Here is a 13,025-nt window from a genome sequence, read left to right as displayed (position 1 = left end):
ATCGCATCAAGATTCATTGCATCAAGCTTAATTAATCGTTATATCATATATCATCGTAATCACAATTACTCGTCAGATCCATCTTGTTCACTCTCCGGTTTCACCCTGTTGATCACACTTAATTTCTCTATTTGACAGAATGATTATACAGCCATCAATCAGCTAGATGCGTTTGTAATGTGCGAAATAGCTGAATAGCTGACATCAGATGAGTACTTACGATGTTTCAGGAATGCCCTGTCGTACCTATATCTATCTGTCGAAGACGGATTAGGTTCAGAAGGACGCATTTCCAGTTCTGCTTCGACATAGATTGTTGATCTGCAGATATGAGCATATATCAGCAATAGAGCAATATGGCACAATTGAGCTGCGACATAAAATGAATGAGATTGCTCACCCCTTGCCCAATTTTTGTAAAGCAGGATGCTGAAATTCATTGAACGAAAATATCGTATGCCAGGATGTAGGTGGTGGATGCAGTTCTATGGGATATTTTGATCAGCCAAATACCATGATCAATCCACTATAGAAGAGTGATCACTCACTACCACCTTCACCTTCTACCGGAGCACCTACGTTGGTAGCTACAGTATACCTGGTTATTTCACCTATCAGCTTGAAATGTTCCCTAAGATAGCGAAGCGGACTAACGTATAATATGGTTTACCACTTGATGTCTGACATCCATAGTCCATATCAGCTGATTCCAGAATTTTGACGGTCACGAGTGAGGCAACTGACATTTCGTAATATCGGATCTGCACCTAGTCTACCTACTAAGATCACCTTTGATACGTCCAGTACTTGTGAAGAGGTTGAGAATGCCTGGTAAGTCAAATGAGCTTGTCTGCCGCATCGGATATGAAGGCAATCGGTAGCTCACCCTCGTTGTTGTCCTCGCTATAGTGGAGGATGATTTGATGATATTGGTCAACATGTCTAGTTGTCGTCACAGGTAGTTTGGTCGAGTGATAGCAGCTCATAGTAATGTTCACTCTCGTCAACCCCGGATGGTGTCCGAGCGCAATGACCACAACAACCACAACAACAACAACAACATTTGATTCCGTCTTTTTGCCACCAGATCACCGCACGGATACTTTGATCTTCCATCTTTCCTCTTGCTCTTCTCTTTTTTCAGAATCACATATTTATCTTATCTTCCCTCCTCAAAACTCACCTCCCTCATCTCTCGTCCTGAGTCATCTCCCACCACTTCACACTCATTATGACTTAGGTCAATCAGCATTACTCCCAGCTCGAGAAACCGTTCAGGAGCGGAACTGACAACATCTCACGCACCAAAAACAAATTTACTTCAGCATCTTTCCGCCCAATCCAAGATGACACGGTGCAAATACTGTCGAGACGAGTACACCGAGCTCGCCTTTGATGATATCAGCGGGACTTGGGCTTGTCCCTCGTGTGGTCAAGTAGACTCATCCGCCACGGAGAGACATCAATACGTGGATGTATCGAGATTTATCGGGAGTATCGTGGATACAGATAAGCAGATTCAGGTTAGAGAGCAATGGGATAAAACAGAAGTCCAGTTTCAGGTGAGTGAATTTCTGTCTCATATAGTATCATTCAGACATCTACGGCCCTTCTACTGCTTCTTCTACTGCGTAAAAGAGTCACATGTCATTCCTTCTTACAATTGACGTTTCGATATTTCTCCTTTTTTTCGCATTTACACTCTTTACGAACCACGCTGACGTCCCGCTTAGCAAGAGATCGAAGCTATAGTCGATCTTTACCTCGGTGTTAGATCACAACACACCAGCATCATCGCCGGACCCGCTGCCGACCTCAAGAGCGGTGCCAAACAATGGTTCGAACGTATGCGAGCAGTGGAGAAACTACAATGCGATCGAAAACACCTTTCTTACAAAGCTCAGAATAGAAAAATAAAATACATGGTAGCGATAGCTATCAAGTTTGCTATTCAAGAGAGTCTCATCATCGTGCTGCAGAACAAATTGGAATTTGCTGGTATCAAAAAGAAAAGAAAAAATTTACCGGGTTATACCAAAGGTGATGATAGGATAAGTAACCCCACTCTACACGAGATATTTGTGAGTACCATAACATCTTTCTTGACAAAGTTTTATGCTGATATAGTCCTGTTGCAGTGTCAAGCCCACGCTTTCTCCGCCGATAGTTTTGGGCATCTGGATAGTGAAGATTACCTTCGACACATGTTCGCAAAATTCTCAAAATGGGTCAATTTCGTCATGTCACCTATGGAAACCACTCTCCTTCATGTCATGCAAATCACCAAAAGACTTCGATTCCTTGTCGATCAGCCTCACGAAGAACGAATCAAACACCTCAAAACGAAACCTAATGTCAGTAAAGGTAAAAGGGAGTGGTTCAATTCCGATTTCGTCGATCTCCGAGGTATAGACTGGGATCAAGTCTTACCCCATGCCTTCCATCTGTACCAATTCCAGGAATGTACCAGACTATGGTTGAATGGATCCAGTCCGAGTTTGGCTATCGCTTTAACTGTATGGGCGGTCCAAAGTTCATCTGAAATGATCATGAATCAGTATTCAGCTCTACAGCAGGAATTGGCCGCGGAATATGGTTTGTCCCATTATGTGGCTGCGGAGAAGTTCAGAGATATGAGAAATATGATCATCGGTTGGTCCACCTCTATCACCGATGCTGGTCTACCATTCCCCGTATTGCCTTTACCGCATAAAGGTGCCTTTGGTGATGGACAAACGGGATATAAAGGTGATAGTCGAAGACCTATACCCGAAATCGACATGGCAGTAGCGGCGGCCCCTACTATAGTCAAACATTGGCGACAGATCCTCAAAGCCAGACTCAAGTACAGGTTAGATGTCATGACCCTAGATGACGAATTATGGCTATGTAGGAAGATGTTTGTGGTGTCTGGTCAAGTCCATCACTATGCGCAAGATCCACTCGCTCAGCTCACTCGTGATCAAGTAATTCAGCGAGGGCCTCAACCTTTGGACGGGAACAGGAAGAAAATGAAACCCCGCGTATCCTTCAAGTTCCGGCTGAACGCAGAAGCCGCGAGACAAGCAATCGTCCACTTCGAACCGCTCAAAAGGGCACGAGCTAAACCACCGCCAGTCAGTTGTTGGACACCCAGTGGATCGACCTTACTGTATAATCCGATGCACATGCCAATTCCTATGTTCACTTCTATGTATCAGCAATCTCAACAGTTCGTAGCTCCACCAGAGGAAAGATCGCTTCAAAGGATGATTGAAGAACCCGATCCCTCTTCAGACGAATATGATGGATACAGCAGCGACGAGTACGATAGTACACCTAAACCTCCTAGTCTTGCTCAAATCAATGCGAATGCCAAAGCTGGAATAAACGGTAAACAACCTTTCGCTTTCACCATCGGTCCGACAGGTTTCAACATCGATACCAACTTCACCCCTCCACCTCCTGTTCGTCCTATCATACAACAACCGCTCGACTCGTCATCTGACCTCTCTCATTCTCCTGTCCCCATGTCCCGCCAATCGTCCACCCAATCATCATCGGGTATGGGTTCTGCTTCCGAAGCGGAAACTGTCATTCGACATCCTCACGGTAGACTTTCCGTAAGGAGTATGCTTAATACCCCTTCCACGAGTGGTCGAAGTACCCCTTCTCCTTCTCCGGTCAGTAATTACATGCAAACGAATCGACCTTCTCCGACACCGTTACGAGTGATACCTTCCAGCGGATCAAGCAAGACCATGTCTTCTACTACCCCTCTAGTCGAGTATACAAATACAGAAGACTCGCATGTCGGTCTGCTCATTAGAGAAAGAGACGAATACATCCAATTCCGATTACCTCAGGAAGGACGAGATGGTCGGATATGTCCTTCCTTGGTCGAATCGTACATCTGGAGATGGTTGAGGGAACAAGTGAAAAATGGAAGTATGCCGCGACAAATTACTCCTGAATATTTACGAGGAATAGGTATAATAGGCGATCCGAGGAGAATGGATTTAGGTGGATGGGTAGAATCTAGGAAATTTGAATCCAGTCCATTAGAAAGTCTTTTAAGGGCTGGAATCAGACCTCAGGAATTACCCGTTCAATATATCCCTCATTCGGTTATTCATACAAAATTGTTACTTGAACATCACAATGACCCTTCGCCGTCACCTCTGAACAGGGAAGGCACCAAGATTGATTTGAGAATGTGTGAGGAAGAGTTGGATTTCCTGTGTTGTAAAGATGCGGGAGAAGATTATAGGATGTATCTCCAGACGGATAAAGAAGTGAAACTGAAAAGAATGAGATATGAGAAGAATGGACTTTGGGATAATCTGGTCGAAGGTGAAATTGATTATAATTCGATTAGACCAAAAAACCAAAAAAGGAAACGAGCAAATACAGAAGATGATGAAGATGGTGAAGAAGAAGGAAAGGAAAGGGAAACACCGTTATTGGAATTCGATGATATAGCATTTGATTCTCCGATCTATACCGCACAGGAGTTACCTGATGTTGATGATGATCCCGAGGATCCCGAAGATGTGGTAATGAAAGAGACGGAGAAGGAGAAAACCAAGACCAGAAAGGATTTATCAAGAATACGGAATTCTTTATTGGTCAATTCACCTGGGAGGAGGGACTTTGAAGGTATAAGTGGATTGTTTAAGAAGAAGAATAGGTATAGAAGACAACAGGCTGAAGAAGAAAAAGAAGAAGAAGAAGCGGAAGAAGGAGAGATCATAGAAGAGAATGATTGGGGTGGAGTAGTGGGATTGAATTGGGATGAGATCGGATTAACGGAGGAATTTGGTGGGAGTGCGATAGGTGGAATCATCGGTGAAAATGAGGATAATGAGGAGGTAGATGATGGGGGTGGTAAAATGGGTATGGGAAACAAAAGTGGGAAAGGGAATGGGAATGGAGGAAAGAGATAGAATAGAAGGGGCTCTGGGAAGATCATATCTTCGTCGGAAGTAATGGAAGCACCGATTAGGAAATCGAGGAAGAAATAGATGATCAGAACGTGATGAGCACAAAGAAAGAATGGTAAACCTTGATAGGATAGACAGTGCGGAAGGAGGATACGAATGGATGAGATAGTATGACATACCACGTAACCACGATTTTTTGATAACCTTTGAGTTATGTTATAGTTACAGTAACAATTTTAGATATATAACATTTATATTGTATAGGATTGACTTGATCACAATAAAGTTGTATATCTGTAGATAGTTTACGGACTTGGACGTACTGTATCATGTACTGTATCATGTACTGTACGTACTTAACTGCATGAATGTATCATGTATCGTGGTACATGTCTTGTTCAGAAAAGTGTGACCTCGATGCTTATACGATACGAATGATTAATCGTTGACAAGGATGGCAAGATGATGCATATGATGTGTCGTGTACTGATACTAGAAGGAAATGAAGCTAACCTACATACAAATCACGAATTACTGGATAATAACACCTGTGGTGAAGTATCAAAGTCAAAGATCAAGGAAACTCTTCAATTGTTGGTCGTCCCCCATGACGATATATAATATAGTAAGAATAAGCGAAAAGGAAAATGCAGTTGATTGTTGATCGTTGGTTGTTGATTGTCCTTCATTGTATTGATGTAATGATAAAATGATTCTTCTAAGAAATCTTGAATGTGAATTTGCCGAAGTCCAGAGAGATGATTCATCCTACTAGTGATTGCGCTTATATTCACTGGTCAAACTCCCGTGACTCTCTTGATAGTTGACAACCATTGATCTTTCAATTCCGTCGAATCGGCAGTATACATATATGTCGTACCGGCCTACGTTCACCACAGTATATGTCAATATCCTGAACAAATGGACCAAGTACAAAGGTGAAAATCCTAACTTACAGTCTGAACGATAAATCCTTTAGATCCTTTCTCCTGAACATCAATCACTTTATTTGACACACCGCTGGTCCCATTCCCATTTCCAGTGCCCTGGTTCTGATTAGGGTTGATGGTGCTTCCATTAGACATGGATGAATGATGCGTAGCGTTCGACGGTCTCACTACGAATACACATTCACCTTTCACTCTCATATTTCCGCCATCGGTCTCGCCGGCGGATGAAGACGAAGGTGTATGTGAGTGTGAATGGCCTTGTCCTTGTGCATGTGTGGGAGAAGAGGTATCATCTTTGACGGTGATCAGTCGTGGGAAGTCGGTCAAGATCAAATGACGTTTCTTGAATGCTGGCATGAGAAATGAAGGGAGGTGAAGGGAAGGTGAAGATGTCCTAGCGTTGATAGGAGAAGAAAAGACGATTCGTTCGTTTGACAATAGCAATGAAGACCTACAAACCAACGTACTTCGTTTAGCCATTTGAAGATCCGAGGAATGGATAATCTTGAACTAGCTCACCATTTACTATGATCATCCATGTTGCCCAAATTCAACCTCTTCATCTCCCCATTCGCCAACTTCGTCGACCCTTGTTGATTCACAGGTGTCGTACCGCTCGAGGAAGTTTGACTGCCCATCATAATCCTCATTTCCTCTGATCTGACACTAGTCCTACTAGTTCTATTCGATCGGATTCCAGCTGGAGAATGGTGATTACCTATTCTCATTGATTCCAGCCATCCCGTTAAGGCAGATCTATTCCCACCCGAACTGGAACTCCCATGAGACCATCCTCTAGATTTCCTCTCATCCCGACTGTTATTGCCATGAGAGAAATAAGATGGTTTGGGTGGATCTAACTGTTCGGCTATATCTATGTGAGGTCCATCGGTAGGAGAGTATATAACGGATTTATGCGGATGATCGACATTTCGTACGGCGTAAGCAGCGGCATGTCTATCGAATCTAGGTTCTTTGGAATGATCGATCGATTCTTCATGTTCACCTTCTTGCTCATGCGGTTGTTCATGTTCATCCTCCTCATCACGATCATACTCGAATCCCCCATCAGAGACTTCGTCATCAAATACCGCCCAAAGACCAGAATCAGGAGCGACATTAGCGAGGGTCGCTACGGGCTGTGTAAGTCCAGTAGCCATCGCCGGAGCGGGAATAGTCCAAATGGTAGAGAAATCTGTAAGAGCGAAGAAAGGATGAGATTTGATATCTTGGACGGAGGGACGTTGGGCAGGATCAAGATTCTACATCATTGTCAGTGAAGAGGACGCAATGCAGAAGGTATAGGCCAACCCACTAAGATCAGATCCACCAATGCCTTTGCATCCTCGTCGAACCCATCCGGAAACTCCATCTCCCTTTTCAGTATCTTCTGGAAAGTGAGGTAATCCGTCGCTCCTCGGAAAGGGGGTTTTCCGACCAAGAATTGATACAAGATACAACCGAATGCCCAAATGTCCGAGCTATATAATCATTGTCAGTTCCACCTGATCACAGGTATCGAGAAGGCTTTACTCACGCTGCAGAGGCTGGTTCGTTCCTCAATACTTCAGGACTAACGAAATCTGCCGACCCAACAAAAGATCTCTTCTTCACATCATCAACAGGTTCTTCATCTTTGTTAAGGAGTTTAGCGGATCCGAAATCGGTGATTTTGATTCGCATATCATCGTCCAGTAAGATGCTACGTAAATTATAAGCGAATGAACAAGGTCACCGTTTTATGCGGACACTCACTTCTCTGGCTTGAGGTCACGATGCACAACCCCCTTCTCATGCATGAATTCGATGGTATCGATCAACTGAGCGGCGTAATATTTGGAAGAAATCAAATCGAGGGATCCGTACTAAATATAGCAGATATCAGCTCATATCCATCAGCTGATGGATGAGGAGTCACTCACTTTTCGGATGTAGGTTGCCAGCTCTCCATTACTCGCCATGTCAAGCACGAAGTCTGGGTTGTCTATTCAGCGTTGTCCTTGGCCCGATGGTCGAATTGAACTCACAGAGAGAGGTACTATCATTGAAAGTGGAATGCAATCTGATCACACCCGGATGAGCCTGACCTGTCCTACCACTACTAGACTTCACCGATCTTTCGGACGGAGCGAGAGACTGTCTCCTCTTCTTAGGTGTTTGACCTCTATGATCTCTAGTCGAGCGTGAATGATTAGATTCGTAGCCGATATTAGGGCTACCATGAATATCTGGAGTGGGGTATCCAGTAGATGGAGGAGGTAATGGATGATCATCGACTTTCGAACGCGTAGATTGAGTTGGGGTCGAATACAGATTAGAAGGTTCTTCTTTCACCGGAGAAGGCGGTCTGGATCTATTAGTGGTCGGTATATCTTCACTGGACAGAACTTCAGTCTGTTCCGGTACCATATCAGGATGTTGTTCCAGGTTCCTCGACGGTCTTCTACCTGCCAAAGTCTTCATCACAGGAGATAACGGCGCATTGCTTGATAGAGGTGATGTGGACAGTCCACTATCCGTGGTTACAATCGACAACCTATCTCTGTTAATTCCAGGTGTAACAGTCGCACCTGAGTCTTTCCTGGCTGTACCCGCAGAACTACCTATACTAGCGATAGACTTGCGTTTACTAGCCGTTCCAGGTGATGGGCCGTGTCCACCCGAAGAGGAGCTTGATAAACCCCGTCGATGACCTCTCGCTGTGGTAGGTGAAGTAGATTGACGTGGAGTTGATAACCTCACCAAAGCATCCCTCTCAATCATTGCGTACTTCACCTTTTTCTCTTGGACTAGGTGATGCTGATTGATGATCTTGATGGCATACTTCCGAGGCAGTTTAGCAGACGTAGGAGATTGGTTGGAAGATGAGGAAGCAGCAGTTGCAGCGAACACCTATACATGAAAAACAGGATGTCAATATCGTGCCATCAAGTGATTATAAAACTCGTGCTGATCATACTCACGGTACTGTAACTGCCTTGACCCAATTCCTCACCAAGTACAAAGTCTCTGATGCTCGGTTTCTTAATCTGGCCTGAACCAGAATGAGAATGAGTCGAGACTTGACTTTGTCTCCTCTCCCTCTCCCTGTCTGCTGATCCACTTCTTTTGCCGTGATGGGCCCAACTCGGTCCAGCATCCACACTCAACGTCCGCTGTTTGCCTCCTACAAATGCTGGGGATCGAGATGGGTCAGTCGGGGAGGACGGGGCGGTCAAATGTCCTTCTCTTCCTCGAATGGGCGAAGAAGGATGGGATGGCGGTGTATTAGAATGATGATCGTAGTCTAACGTGTCCATTGGATCGAGCGAGATAGTCACTTTCAACGGACCAGGTGATGTGGGATCTTGACTGTTCCCGTGATATCTCGGTGCACGTGGAGTAGAAGGTGAGACTGTAGCTACTGATCCGGAGGTTGAAGGCCTATTGCCGTGAGCGTTTGAAGTATTTGTATTGGGGGGAGAATGTGAGGGCGTAGTGATGATATGAGATGGTGTCATTCTACCTGATCTAGGTCCATTCCTACCCCATCCTCTCCCTCCTACTGAACCTAATTCTGGACCACCATATCCCCTTCGAGCAGAATATCCCGCATCACTCTCCGTACCGCTCTCCGCTCGACTAGGTAGCTGAGACCGGCTGGTAGCCGCTGTGGAAGTTTCGATCGGGGGCGGTCTCATCGGTGCAGCCTGTACTGACGATGTGGAGGAGGTGGTAGCTGTAGATCGCGATGAAGATGTCGAAGCATTTCTGTTGATTGACGGAGATGATAGTCTGGGGAAGGTAGGGTAGTTGGTAGGAGGTGTAGGTGGAGAAGATGTTGGGGGAGTATGGATTGGCGAAGGTCTGATGGTTGTAGCCATTGTGTTGGGTATTACACAGACAAATCGAAAGAATGACTGTTGTTGTAGTCCAGGTTGAGTGATCACTCGGTTGTGGTGATGTCGATGGTGGTGATGATGGAAAGTAGTGGTTGTTATGATGACTTCCTTTGAACCATTTGTCCTTTCCCTTCTCCTTTGATTTGAATGTTGATGTTTTTTTGGGTGATTAATCCGGTACGGTATCACCCGGGTGCACTTCAAGCAAAAATCAGACTTTTACTTCGAAGATCTTCAACACCCCCAAAGGAAAGAAAAAACTTTTATTGTTGAACACGTCAGCTAGGTTGACTGACGACTACGACTCTAGGTGAAAAATTCTCCTTGGTCTTGATGGATGTCTCGGTTCTAAGTCGTTTCTGTCTCTGTTCCTTGTTCGATGATTATACTTTTGACTTTTAGTCTGATCACTGAGCGTTCTCGTTCGTTTATATGTCGTCCTTTTCGTTCCTTCGTTCTGATACTCAAGAAGTCGGATGAAGTTGGTTGTCACGTCAAATCTGATCCACCAGAAGAAGTTTTGATTATATTCTGAAAATACTACCGATCGTTCGGGTGAGATGAGTTGGTGTCTCAGTGTCGTTTCAACATGGTGTCCGGTTGCTCTTGATTCGATAGATATTACTAGCACGTCCAACGTCAAGCTATTCCATCGTTGATGAGGGAAAAGGCATAGCTACGGGGATGTTGTGATGAATGATGGGTGGATCATAACCTGTTGCTATACAGCTTAAAGCTCCAAACCTGCGGATCATCATGTCACGTGAAATGAACAGTGAAAAAACCATTCGGTCCGACTCGGGCCTGGAACTTTGTATTCAGACTATAACCAGTACCACTAATCAAAACAACACAAACACACACACAACGCACTACACAGCTAAAGCAGTGGTTTACTCCGCAGCTCAATCAGGCACTTGACGGTACCAAATGTTACGACAAAACAACAAAGGAAACATGATGACGTGAAGGCAAAAGTCAGTCTACATGGGGGCCAAGACCGAGTTGGTGAGAACATTGTGGAGCTACACCTCCAGTCAAACTGCTCCAAACTTGATCTTCCTCACTTGAAATCTGACGAGAATGCACCTTTCATGTGCTTAGCAAGACGTTCGTATTCGATTTTCACCCTGCTATCACACGGCTACTACTGTATTGGCAATCACTCAACAGTAAGAATAGGATCGCCAATTCGATTCTGGGAAGTAACCCAACTAAGCAGAGGACATCAGGGTGTAATCATCGATCTGGCATTTCCTTGCACTCATCCGTCCAGATACCATCGCTCAGACTAATTGGTTCATCCACTTCACTATCTATATCCCACATCATCCTCTTATCCAATTTCATCCCATGCTACGCCCAATTTCGTCTGTCCGAGATCGTTGGTTGTTTACTACACTTGATTGACTACATAGGCATTACACATCATATCCTTCAACTATCATAACCGGAGTTAGGAGATAAGACTAGACTAGTTATCAATCTCGCAAGATGTCGTGAGATTGGTTTCTATCGGTTTAATCCGAAAGGAGGACTTTTTAGCTTGATTCTTGTGTTCATCATTCAGATGAATGGAGGGAATGTCGATGTATAAATAGCAAGTTGGCCAGTACTGAGCATATCATCATCTGTTCTCTTTCCTTCGCAGATAGACCAGTAATCAGGAAGGAAGGCCAGAATGCTTTCTTTTGTTAGGATCTTGACATTGCTCAGCTTGAGTTCGGTAAAAATACATGCTCGACCTACTGCCGGTGATGGTGATCAATTGATATTGAATCCTACACTTTCGTCTATCACGGATTTCACTTATGTCGACAGTCCTCCTAAGGGTCATATCAATAGAACTTTGCCTTCTGGACGAGAATACGTATTGTTCGTTCCGGATGGATACGATCATCAAGTCGAGCATCCACTGGTACTAAGCTTTCACGGGGGTGAGTGATACACTCAATAATCATATTCAATTTTCACCAAATATATAATGGCTGTAACTAGCAGTTGATTTATTGTATTTGTTGTACTCTAGCCGGAGGTAATTCATCAAGGCAAGAGATCCTCACTCAACTTACTCTCCCATCCCAACGGATCGACGATAAACCATTCCTCAGTGCTTTCCCTCAAGGTGTAAATAATGAGATATGGGGTATGAAACATATTTGGAGAGGTGCACCGTATGCCAATCAATCGGTTGATGATGTGAGTGTTACTCTTCGATCTGTTACATACTGTACACTTTCTTTCTTTCTTTCTTTCTTTCTCAAGTACACATCATGATATGAATGAAGAATATCACGAGTTAGAGCTGATTTCATTTCATACTTGGTTGCTCAGGTTCAATTCGTCAAAGATATGATCCTCGACATATCCCAAAACTACACCCTTGACCCTACACGGTACTATGCGACGGGTAAATCAAACGGAGGTGGATTTACTTCTTTATTAGCTTGTTTACCTGATACTTCCTCTCTATTCGCTGCATTCGGTGTAGTCAGTGCTGCACTGTATCAAGAAGCGCTATCATTCGCTGGGTGTTTCCCCTCGAGGGCTGTACCGATCATTCATTCTCATGGAATTGAAGATGATGATACGCTGTTCAAAGGACGGAGCAGGTCGGAGAATTGGAGATTCGGGCCCGAACCTCATGTAGATAATTGGAGGAAAAGATGGGCTATAAGGAATGGCCATCCTTCGGAGTCCAACGGAGAAGGAAAAGGGGGGTTACCAGAACCCAATGAGGTATATCACCCTCATCACAATACTACCGAGGAAAGATGGACCCTGGGTAAAGCAGAAATCATAGCTTTAAGTGTAGGTGGTTTAGGTCATTCGTGGCCTTCGACAGAAGGTTTGGATCGAGCTGGAAGTCCAAATCAATATGCCAATTTCAATTTCACAGAAAGCCATTTACTGCCTTTCTTCTCTAGACAACGTTTACCTGAGGAGTATTTAGGAAAAGGTGGAAATTAATGTACGAAGTAGGTAGATCTTCGTTAGAAGTCAGGGGATTTAGGTATCCGGTGATATAGCCGGCATTCGAAATCTAACTTGATAAAACTCAGGATCGTATATTTATGGATCATGTTTCGGTTCATTTGAGCTATGATTTGGAGATACACTATATATATCGTATATCATATACATATTCGTCGATGCCTGGACATACCTAGAAGGATAAGATGCAAATGCTAACATAAGTGGGTGAAAAATCCGAATCAAACCAATGACAAATGACATGATATGTTGTTAAAATAATGATGAGAGAAGGTGCG

General features: G+C 44.1%; 4 protein-coding genes across 4 annotated transcripts; 2 read left to right on the top strand and 2 right to left on the bottom strand.

Annotated features, from left to right (window-relative positions):
* Window positions 1-65: 65 nt before the first annotated feature.
* Window positions 66-940, bottom strand: L199_003359 (uncharacterized protein; the record flags this gene model as incomplete). Its single annotated transcript, XM_064889092.1, has 7 exons — window positions 66-127; window positions 221-321; window positions 401-485; window positions 549-598; window positions 655-680; window positions 745-828; window positions 887-940. 7 exons carry the CDS (start codon window positions 938-940, stop codon window positions 66-68), a joined length of 462 nt encoding a protein of 153 aa, XP_064745164.1.
* A 406-nt stretch (window positions 941-1,346) lies between these two features.
* On the top strand, window positions 1,347-5,003 carry L199_003358 (uncharacterized protein; the record flags this gene model as incomplete). Its single annotated transcript, XM_064889091.1, has 4 exons — window positions 1,347-1,562; window positions 1,734-2,081; window positions 2,139-4,850; window positions 4,926-5,003. The coding sequence occupies 4 exons, from the start codon at window positions 1,347-1,349 to the stop codon at window positions 5,001-5,003; spliced, it is 3,354 nt and encodes a 1,117-aa protein (XP_064745163.1).
* A 716-nt stretch (window positions 5,004-5,719) lies between these two features.
* L199_003357 (uncharacterized protein) lies at window positions 5,720-9,735 on the bottom strand (the record flags this gene model as incomplete). Its single annotated transcript, XM_064889090.1, has 9 exons — window positions 5,720-5,806; window positions 5,879-6,323; window positions 6,392-7,134; window positions 7,188-7,353; window positions 7,410-7,574; window positions 7,628-7,737; window positions 7,795-7,847; window positions 7,900-8,764; window positions 8,836-9,735. The coding sequence occupies 9 exons, from the start codon at window positions 9,733-9,735 to the stop codon at window positions 5,720-5,722; spliced, it is 3,534 nt and encodes a 1,177-aa protein (XP_064745162.1).
* Window positions 9,736-11,434: 1,699 nt separating this feature from the next.
* L199_003356 (uncharacterized protein) lies at window positions 11,435-12,723 on the top strand (the record flags this gene model as incomplete). The annotated part of the gene is made up of 3 exons (XM_064889089.1): window positions 11,435-11,690; window positions 11,783-11,952; window positions 12,088-12,723. 3 exons carry the CDS (start codon window positions 11,435-11,437, stop codon window positions 12,721-12,723), a joined length of 1,062 nt encoding a protein of 353 aa, XP_064745161.1.
* Between the last annotated feature and the right edge of the window lie 302 nt (window positions 12,724-13,025).

The sequence above is a fragment of the Kwoniella botswanensis genome, chromosome 1 (genome assembly GCF_036426115.1).
Source record: "Kwoniella botswanensis chromosome 1, complete sequence".
Classification (NCBI taxonomy): Eukaryota; Fungi; Basidiomycota; class Tremellomycetes; order Tremellales; family Cryptococcaceae; genus Kwoniella; species Kwoniella botswanensis.
This window is presented reverse-complemented; position numbering and strand designations above follow the sequence as displayed.